At 38.6% G+C, this 11472-nt stretch overlaps 1 protein-coding gene across 1 annotated transcript in view; it reads left to right on the forward strand.

Moving 5' to 3' along the window:
- Nucleotides 1-10630, forward strand: part of asic1c (acid-sensing (proton-gated) ion channel 1c) — a 137347-nt gene extending 126717 nt beyond the window's left edge. Inside the window, exons 9-11 of the mRNA XM_062991851.1 lie at nucleotides 1360-1431; nucleotides 4496-4548; nucleotides 10552-10630. Coding sequence (XP_062847921.1) covers nucleotides 1360-1431; nucleotides 4496-4548; nucleotides 10552-10630 — 204 coding nt within the window. The remainder of the gene's footprint in view (nucleotides 1-1359; nucleotides 1432-4495; nucleotides 4549-10551) is intronic.
- Nucleotides 10631-11472: the final 842 nt, after the last annotated feature.

Consider the following 11472-nt stretch of genomic DNA (forward strand, 5'->3'; position numbering starts at 1 on the left):
CAGTGGCTACACTCTCAACCAAAAACATTTTTTGCTGATGGCATTAAAAAGTTGGTACAACACTAGGAAAAATGCATCAGAATGTGACAATGTAGAAAAGTAATCATTTGTTTTTGAAATTCTTAATAAATAGAGTTTTTAAAAGTGCAGAAACTTTTTGAAGAACCCAGAATGCCTTTTTACCAATAAACAATGCACCTTATAGTTTATACAACCACATTCATTCATTCAGTCTATTTTTCTCAGTATAAAAATAGTTTTTGGAAAATAAATGCACATAATAATAGCATTTCTGCTATTACAAAACACAGCATAGCCAAATGTTATTGTTCTTCATCAATTTACATCAATTGTATTTCTCTTTTAGTTTGCTTCTGGGATAGTATTTCTATTTTTCTTACAGTGCAGCATAAATAATCCGTAAATGATTAATTACATGCACATCACAAGACTATCTAGTCTATGCCAGCACCTTCGGCTTTATTTGTGGAAACCAGTCTTGAGATTTATTGGCCTCAAAGATGAGGATGTGGTCTTGGTAAGACATATTTTGGGTGTAGGAACAAAGATGACAGCAGTGCTGTTTATTGCTCAGTGTTTGTTGTGTAACTGTTGTTCTTACTCTTTAAAACTCTTTTATGGGATTTCAAATACATCGTATCGAATCTCAGCTCTGCCATCCGGCTGGGCTGGGTGGCTATATGAACAACGTTTGGCTGTTGTTCATACAGGGTTAGGGAGCCGGAGAGGGACCTCATAGGTGATGCAATTACGACTTCTGCTGGCTGGTTGATGCCGTCTGCACAGAGTAGAGGAATAATGCTGATCAGGGTGTGGCTCTCCGTGCACAGGGCTGATTCGCATATAAACTCGGCTGGTGCAGGTGAAAAGATGCTGTCGGCTACTGCACTCGTATCGGAGGGGAGGTGTGTCAGTAAGCTCTCCTCAATCAGGGGCAGGGGTCAGCATCAGTAGAGAGGAAGCGTAATGCTATCGGGTAAAAATTGAACATGCGAAAAATCGTGTAAGAGCATGTTGTGAAATCTTCTTTCATGCTCAGAGACGATACTTGTGGATTATAAATTGTACTGACAGATGTTTAAAATGTGTGCGACTCTGTGGCCTTTTCTTTACAAGTATTGTTTCATTGTTTCAAGTATTGCTCAATCATTTCATTTTTTCTTTTTTACCTGTCAATTAAACCTTGTATGTGTACATTTTTAATATAACCAAATTCTTATTTTTCTATTGATTTAAACTTATATTTATGTGTTTATGCCTACAAATATACATGTGTCTATATATATATATGTTAACCATTAAATCCTTGTATTGTTAACACTACATGCTTTTTCTCAGGTATTTAAGGATAAAGTATTGGGCTATTTCTCCAGGAAAGGACGACCACGCCGCAGCGCGAGTGATAATCTGGTAACTAAGCCCTCTTGTCTCTCCTGCATGTGCATGCTACAATTAAAACTAAGTTAACAATACAGAAAGCAGGCTAGATATGATCATAGCTAATTTTTTGCTGCATGTCGCTGGCATGTATTATGTCTTTGGCTCAAATTCTGATATGGGGAATAGTAAAGGATTGTAATGACAAAGTAGTAGCAGATGCAGGGCTGTGGTTGCTTTGTGATTACTTTAACCATTAAATCTATTTGAATACATTTAGAATAAAGCAGCAATGTAAATAATACTAATTAAAAGCTAGACGGGACTTGTACATTGCATAATTGCTGTGTTTTAATTAAACAAGCTCCTGTGTTTATGACTTGCACAAGGCAAACATCCTAAAGCATTTTAATTCTGCATTTAAGTTTTATTACACCAAATGTAGTGCAGTTATACTCATGAAAATACAGATTATTCACTGAATGCACAGTAGACATTTCACCATGTTTTTTCACTGCTAAAAAAGAAAAAATACGTCAGCTGATTCTCGGTTATTAGTATATAATTCATGTATTTATATAATTCATATATTGACGTTATTAAATGTGGTTTTTAAAGCTGTATACGACAGCTGACATGCATTTAAACGTGTCTGTAGAAACAATGAAAGCTTTTTTTGTTATCAAACTCTATATAGGATGAAAATAAAATGTTCACATATAGTGCCTACAGAAACCCTTTCGAAAACCTTTTCTTGCATTACACAATTTGCTGCATTTTATACATTATAACCCTTAACATTAAAGTAAAAATAACATGATTTAAGACATTCTTTATTAAAAAGTACTATTCTTCAAAATTAGTTATTATTCTAACAATCACATTCCAGATCACACCTGACATCAGTTGTTGTGGTTTTTATTACTTCAGAATAAAACCATCTGTTGCTTAAGGATTCCACTACTAGTAGTGCACAATAACACAAATAATTGACCATGTTTGGAGTGTGCTTTCATGATTGGAGACTCCAGGGTAAAGTTGTAAATGAGGGTAAATGTCCAGTGTAAGTGGACCTCGTTCCGAAATCTTTGTATGGATTTGAAGACATTAGTCCATTACTTCTCACTATGATATTTGACTAAACTTAAACAATTCTGCAAGGAATAGTAGTCAAAAATTCCCCAATTCAGGTGTGCAAAGCTGGTATAGACATACACAAACAGACTGTATTATTGACTGTAATCAAAGCAAAAGATGCCTCTATATAGAGAACTAATCAATGTTCAACCCTGTTATTTTAGCTTTTTATTCTTTATTAATTTTTAGATCTATGGCCTTGTTCCTGTTACTTAAATGTTGTAAGACAAAATGAGTAAATAAACTGTTTTGATTTCAGGGGTATGATGATTTTCTATAGGCACTTAAGACATCTTTAGTATGACCAATAGTACACCGATCAGGAATAACATTATGACCACTGACAGGTGAAGTGAATAACACTGATTATCTCTTCATCATGGCACCTGTTAGTGTGTGGGATATATAAGGCAGCAAGTGAACATTTTATCCTCAAAGTTGATGAGATAGAAGCAGGAAAAATGGGCGAGCGTGAGGAGTTGAGCGAGTTTAACAAGGGCCAAATTGTGATGGCTAGACGACTGGGTCAGAGCATCTCCAAAACTGCAGCTCTTGTGGGGTATTCCTGGGCGGCCAAGGCTCATTGATGCTTGTGGGGAGCGAAGGCTGGCCCGTGTGGTCCAATCCAACAGACGAGCTACTGTAGCTCAAATTGCTGAAGAAGATAATGCTGGTTCTGATAGAAATGTGTCAGAATACACAGAGCATCACAGTTGCAGGGCTGTTTTGGCATCAAAAGGGGGACCAACACAATATTAGGAAGGTGGTCATGCCTGATCGGTGTATGTGGAGACCTAACAAAGAACTGGTTGGACATACTATTTAAGTAATTGGCTTGCTTATTCAGTCAACCAATTAACCTAAATTATTAGAGAATTGAAGAATACATACATGTGCTCTGGGACTCCAATAAACCACAGTAAGAGCATATTTACTTCAGTTGCAGTCAGTATTCATGACTTCACTATTGAAACACACTAGGCAAAAATGGCATCCATGAAAGAGTTGCAATCACTGCTAACCAGAACAACATTGATTTGCCAAATGTAAAGTTCTAGAAGACATAAGGCTTATTACACGTGGTGAAAGGTTAGCAAAGCATTTCACAATGAAAACATCATACCAACAGTCAAACATTGTAATAATACGTCATAAGATGGTTTGGAGATGTTATGTTGCCTGGGGAACTTGCCATAATTTGTGGAAACTATTCATTCTGCCCTCTATCAAAAAATCCTGTCTGGCCATCAGTCTGTGATAAGAAGTTAAGGGCTTTAACAATGCTCTACCTTTGGATTCCAAATACAAACAGATTTTAATGTTGTACAGAACCAGTACCTAGAATCAACTTGATTATTTGTTTAGATTTCTTTTATTATTTTTCACTATAGTGGGGCTAAAGTACAGACAATTTCCTTGCAAAATGATCTGTGCTAAAAAAGACAGAAGGTGGACGTGGAAATACTAAAAATAATCCATGCTAAACAACAAACCTGGCAGAAGTGAGAATAATAATAAATGGTAAGCAAATATTAAATAACAAAATGACTCATGCTTAACAACAGACAAGGCGGAACAAAATGTGCCGTTAAAATCTGCTCGATTTTAATTAAAACATGTTTCCTCACCCTGTATCCTGCAGTGGACTCTGTAAGGTCCAGTTCATTAAGCCTTATGCATTATTCATTACATTTCACTAAAGTAAACAGTGTCTGGAAGATGAATGGATCATTACTTATTCCACATTGTATAATTTTGTGTTACATTTGATCCCAGGTTGGGGTTTGGTTTAAATTCATTTCTGAAATAACTGGAATTAGATTCAAATCTGATGGTGATACATTTATTATATTAGTAAACTGGAACTGAATTTGGAACTGCAACTGGTTTGCCTAAAATTGAACTGAACCCAAACCTGGCATGGTCATCCTCATCTTTCTCCCCATCGTGTGTCTTCCAGGACTACCCCGAGAACACCACCAGCCCTGGTGTCACGCCTAATCATACCCCCAGGTAGCCGCGCCATTAACATTACTGCAGATACTTTACATCATTTTAACCTGTCTAACTTTAGCTCATTTTTCATCAGCATTACATTTTTCATTTCGTTTGAGGTCAGAGAGCACAGAGTCTCCTAAAACCATGAATTAGTGCAGAAAACTCTCATTTCTGAACATGTTAAGGACAGTCTTTCAAATCTTGTAGCCTTCAGGACGGAGATGATGTTTTGCAGAAGTTCAGGTAAAATCAGTCAGTGTTAAATGGATTCATTACTATTACCTTATATTTTGCTTTTTTTGTTTTGCTTATTTATTTCAAATGTCGTCTTTCCCAAGAACCAGTTGGCACTTATTCATTATTCATTATTGCCATTAAAATTGCACAATTATAAAATGCATTTGTGCTACATACAGGTAACAATTAGCAGAGCTTTTGGGAAAGATGTGACCACTAATTTTACACAGTCCCCTTTTGATGCATTTCTCCCAGCCATCAGCAAAAAATGTCTTTGGTTGAGCACGTAGTCACTGATGCACCGCTGCTTTCACAGTGAAATGGCGCTAAATCCGGACTATAAGCTCTCTCTCAGTCTCTCAGACACGACCAATTACTACTCCTCCCACCCTCACCATTTCTAACCAAAATATAAAAGTGCGGAAACTTTTTGAAGATCCCATGTACAGTGTATCACAAAAGTGAGTACACCCCTCACATTTCTGCAAATATTTTATTATATCTTTTCATGGGACAACACTATAGAAATAAAACTTGGATATAACTTAGAGTAGTCAGTGTACAACTTGTATAGCAGTGTAGATTTACTGTCTTCTGATAATAACTCAACACACAACCATTAATGTCTAAATGGCTGGCAACATAAGTGAGTACACCCCACAGTGAACATGTCCAAATTGTGCCCAAAGTGTCAATATTTTGTGTGACCACCATTATTATCCAGCACTGCCTTAACCCTCCTGGGCATGGAATTCACCAGAGCTGCACAGGTTGCTACTGGAATCCTCTTCCACTCCTCCATGATGACATCACGGAGCTGGTGGATGTTAGACACCTTGAACTCCTCCACCTTCCACTTGAGGATGCGCCACAGGTGCTCAATTGGGTTTAGTCCATCACCTTTACCTTCAGCTTCCTCAGCAAGGCAGTTGTCATCTTGGAGGTTGTGTTTGGGGTCGTTATCCTGTTGGAAAACTGCCATGAGGCCCAGTTTTCGAAGGGAGGGGATCATGCTCTGTTTCAGAATGTCACAGTACATGTTGGAATTCATGTTTCCCTCAATGAACTGCAGCTCCCCAGTGCCAGCAACACTCATGCAGCCCAAGACCATGATGCTACCACCACCATGCTTGACTGTAGGCAAGATACAGTTGTCTTGGTACTTCTCACCAGGGCGCCGCCACACATGCTGGACACCATCTGAGCCAAACAAGTTTATCTTGGTCTCGTCAGACCACAGGGCATTCCAGTAATCCATGTTCTTGGACTGCTTGTCTTCAGCAAACTGTTTGCGGGCTTTCTTGTGCGTCAGCTTCCTTCTGGGATGACGACCATGCAGACCGAGTTGATGCAGTGTGCGGCGTATGGTCTGAGCACTGACAGGCTGACCTCCCACGTCTTCAACCTCTGCAGCAATGCTGGCAGCACTCATGTGTCTATTTTTTAAAGCCAACCTCTGGATATGACGCCGAACACGTGGACTCAACTTCTTTGGTCGACCCTGGCGAAGCCTGTTCCGAGTGGAACCTGTCCTGGAAAACCGCTGTATGACCTTGGCCACCATGCTGTAGCTCAGTTTCAGGGTGTTAGCAATCTTCTTATAGCCCAGGCCATCTTTGTGGAGAGCAACAATTCTATTTCTCACATCCTCAGAGAGTTCTTTGCCATGAGGTGCCATGTTGAATATCCAGTGGCCAGTATGAGAGAATTGTACCCAAAACACCAAATTTAACAGCCCTGCTCCCCATTTACACCTGGGACCTTGACACATGACACCAGGGAGGGACAACGACACATTTGGGCACAATTTGGACATGTTCACTGTGGGGTGTACTCACTTATGTTGCCAGCTATTTAGACATTAATGGCTGTGTGTTGAGTTATTTTCAGAAGACAGTAAATCTACACTGCTATACAAGCTGTACACTGACTACTCTAACTTATATCCAAGTTTCATGTCTATAGTGTTGTCCCATGAAAAGATATAATGAAATATTTGCAGAAATGTGAGGGGTGTACTCACTTTTGTGATACACTGTATATACAGTATATACCTGTATATATACACACTGATCAACCGTAACATTAAAAACACCTCCTTGTTTCTACAATCACTGTACATTTTCTCAGCTCCACTTACCATATAGAAGCACTTTGTAGTTCTACAATTACTGACTGTAGTCCATCTGTTTTTTTATATACTTTTTTAACCTGTTTTCACCCTGTTCTTCAATGGTCAGGACCCCCACAGAGCAGGTATTATTTGGGAGGTGGATCATTCTCAGCACTGCAGTGACACTGACATGGTAGTGGTGTGTTAGTGTGTGTTGTGCTGGTATGAGTGGATCAGACACAGCAGTGCTGCTGGAGTTTATAAATACCGTGTCCACTCACTGTCCACTTTTGGTTGGTGGACTATTCTCAGTCCAGCAGTGACAGTGAGGTGTTTTAAAACTCCAGCAGCGCTGCTGTGTCTGATCCGCTCATGCTAGCACAACACACACTAACACACCACCACCATGTCAGTGTCACTGCAGTGCTGAGAATGATCCACCACCCAAATAATACCTGCTCTGTAGTGGTCCTGTGAGGGTCCTGACCATTGAAGAATAGCATGAAAGGGGGCTAACAAAGCATGCGGAGAAAAAGATGGACTACAGTCAATAATTGTAGAACTACAAAGTGCTTCTATATGATAAGTGGAGCTGATAAAATGGACAGTGAGTGTAGAAACAAGGAGGTGGTTTTAATGTTATGGCTCATCAGTGTATATTTTGACTAGCTTTTCAAATACGAACAAAGACCAAATTAAAGACCAGGTGATCTCGAGATTAAGGTTTTTAGAATTCGTAAAATTACTATTGATGATGCTCAGGTGGTGGATTGACCTAATACGCCCACCACCGCAAAGTTATTTACCTCCTTGCCACTACAACAGCGAGTCCTGTCAAAAAGCTGGCAACAGTTGAGGGAGGAATACAAAAACAGTAGCGTGGTCTTTCATGTCTACATTAGTTTCTGTAATAAATGCATTTTTTTAGTTTTGATAAAGGTTTTGTATTTTTGCAGAAAGCAGTCTTTTAGAAAAAAGGAACTAAGGCTTTCTGACATACACTATATGGCCAAAAGTATTGGGACACCTCTTCTAATTTTTTACTTAATGTTCTTCAGCCACAATAATTGTAACAGTTGTAACATGTTTAATAAATCAATGATATAAAGAATGTATAATCTTCTAGATTTGCAGCAACAGTTTACAGAAGGCCCAGCATGACTGTGCCCCTGTGCACAAAGCAAGATCTATAATAACATGAACAAAAGCTTTAAAAAAAAACCTTCACTGACCTGCACAGCGCACAGAGCCCTGATCTCAGCACCAATAACAGCTTTGGAATAAACTGGAACATCAGTTGAGGCTTTCTTGACCAACATGCCCAGCCATATTAATGCTCTTTTGATGGAATGGGCACAATTTCCCACAGACATATTAAAAAATCTTGTCAGAAGCCTTCCCAGAAGAGTGGCTGTTGTTATTGCTAAAATGATCACAAAGAGGTCACACTATTTTAACACCAATTGATTTTGAATGGTCATGTGTTCAAGTACTTTTGGCCATATAGTGTTTGCATGGTATCCACCCACCTGGATGGCTGTTAATGGTTACATTTAGTTAGTGCTGCAGAACAGCATATTATACGGTTGATGTAACCCAAAGCAGTGCCAGATGTCTTGTGTTTGCAGACCAAATGTGTGTCCTCTTCTCAAAACTAACAGTTCCTTTTGATTTGTATCTATTGATTTCTAAGTTTGAGTTAATCTATTCATCAAAGATCTGCATGCCAGTGACAGTAAGAAGCAGACAGCCTTCTTTGGTGGAGATTTACAATTTTGCACCAGACTAATTCACATAATAAGAACTGGTTATGAACTGAAATGACTTGTCAACCTATTGATGATTTCATTGTTAGATTAAATTTGTGAGGGTTTGTCTATCACACATCAAAATTCGAGCCTGAAAGGCTGCAAAGGGCAGGATTCGCCAAGTGCAGTGCTACATGACAGTCATTTTCTTGATTGGACTTGAGTAGCAACAAAAGATCAAAGCACAGGAAGTCTTCTTTTGAGCGTCTCCTGATTGTGCACTTTATGAATCATGCCTTAAAAACCATGCACAAAAGCCATAGCAGCAAAAGATGATCATTTGTTTTGGATTACAGACATTGTGATGGAACCTGTGTCAAATAACATCACTAGATGCATCACTATGTTGTTATCACAGGTGTTCACACAATAGAAATTAAATAAAAAAGCAAACTGTATAGCCTGTTTTCTTAGACTTAGATTAAGCCCAGCTTTGTGCTAAATTGATGATTCCTTGTTGCAAGATTAGCTTTAACTCATGTCCAGGGATCCAGCCCTGGAAGTCTTTAAGTCTAGGATTAGACCTGGTACTGGAAACTGTTCTATAGTAGATTATTGGACTAATCTTGAGTAGGTAATTAAAAATGTTTTATGATGTTGGCCTCACACTAAAAATGAAGTAAATAAATATTTAATACACTTGTAATTAACATCTATGTCATGACAGTCTTGGGATTTAATGAATTGTGTAATGTTTTTAGAAGTAAATTTTTGTCTATGTTTAATTTGGTTGGGTAAAATATGCACACAGATAAATAGGATTTTAATGTCATGTTTTACACACTTTGGTTACATTCATGACAGGACAGGTAGTCACTCCTTTCACATAATTGATCAGTTCAAGTATTTAATGTCAAACACAGTCATGGACAATTTTTTATGTCTTTGGACTGTGGGAGAAAACCCACACAGACACGGGGGGAACATGCAAACTTCACACAAAAAGGACCCGTATCACTTCACCTGGGAACACGTACAAAGGTTCAAAGAAAATCCAAACTGATTTTGCAAGGATAAAACTTGTCCTCATGATCAAACATAATTGAATGGTAACACTGTCCACTGTTGAGCAAGCTTTACACTGACATCATGTTAAAGGCTACCATGTAGGAAATGGTGGGCAGTGGTGGGGCTTGAACCAAAAACAATTTGATTACTAGTCCTGTACCTTAACCACTAGGCTAGAACTGACCCTGCCTGCCCTAGTAAACTGGCTGTTGTTATACATGTAGCTGAAAAGATTACACAGAGGTCACTCAATGCGATGTCCAACAAACATATGGTCAGTCGTCCAAATATTTTGGCCATATAGTGCATGTACAAATTAGGAGCACAAATTGCAAAAGAAAAAAAATGGGAATAATGATAATCTAATTTGATGTATGGATATTTTTCACCCAGTATAGTTTCAGACAACCTACAGAATATTAAAAAATGCAAAAAATTTTGGATTAACAGAAAAAGAGCTGTTGAAATAAGTAAAATCCCAAGACTGCCATGACATGTGTATATAAACCTGATTTTTACTGTAGTTTACCTTGTCAGATACTCAATTTGTCTTCCCCTTCCCTTCCTCAATCTATACATACCCTATTTATCCACCCCCTTCAATTTCTTATCACTGTCACTATCTGAAATCATTCTAACATTAATTTTTGTTATAACCACATGATTTGTCTGATCCATTATTTACCTGTGACCTTCATATGTTTCTCCTATCCATCTTATTTTCCTTAAATGTTTGTCCACCCCAATTTCATGCTTACACTCTATCTTTTTGGTTTTGCCACTGTTTCATCACACACCCTCTGGCACATCTTAACTCTTCATCCCTCCTTCCCCATTTCCTCTCTCTTCCAGAGCACATGCGACACCCTCCGGAGTCACTCGGACAGCCTCGGATTCGCGCCGAACGTGCTACCTAGTCACCCGACTCTAGGCAACTTCGAGGAGTTCGCTTGTTGATGACGCAGGCAGCGAGGACAATTAGGGTCAGACGACAAACTGTGATTCTAACCTGTACACTTGTATATAGAAATACCACAACACAGTATGTAATGACTAGCTCAGTCTACAGATAAATAAACAAGATATCACCGTGAAGTCAGAGTAGACAACACTTCCAGAACAATACTCAGGTTTTATTAGCGTAATGCAGTATTAGCTGTTTATGTTGTGAAAATGCTAGTACACTGTTATTTTCCAAAACTAAGTCAGAGATTCCAGTGTTACATTTGTAAGCCATGTTTGATCACCCTGGCGAAGACTGCATTTGAATGTAAACAACGTTGTACCAAATGGTAACACTAGGCATGTGCTGGTAATCAGATATAGAATTAAAGTGAATTAAGTGATTTTCAGTGATTTTTCAGACACATTAAATATCATCCTTCCCTCTTTTTACTGTTGCCCTAAATTCATTTAGCTAATCTTACATTGGTGGTAAATGTACCTTGTTATCTAGCTTAATTACTAAAGTTAAAGTCAGAAGTTTAAATACACTCATTAGAAACATTAATGTCAGTCTAGGGATTTCAGTAATGTATAAAAGAAGGTTGTGGGTTTGAATCCTGGCTTTGCCGCCCCGCCAATTTTGTGCCCTTGAGCAAGGCCCTTAACCCCTTTTGGCTTCAGGGGTGCCATACAGTGGCTGCCCCTAAGCTGACCCCGAGATAGAGAATAAAGAATTTCATTGTACTGTACATGTCTGTATATATGACCAATACACCGACCAGGCATAACATTATGACATTATGAGGTAAAGTGAATAACACTGATTAT

Source organism: Trichomycterus rosablanca, chromosome 3 (assembly GCF_030014385.1).
Source record: "Trichomycterus rosablanca isolate fTriRos1 chromosome 3, fTriRos1.hap1, whole genome shotgun sequence".
In the NCBI taxonomy this organism is placed as follows: Eukaryota; Metazoa; Chordata; class Actinopteri; order Siluriformes; family Trichomycteridae; genus Trichomycterus; species Trichomycterus rosablanca.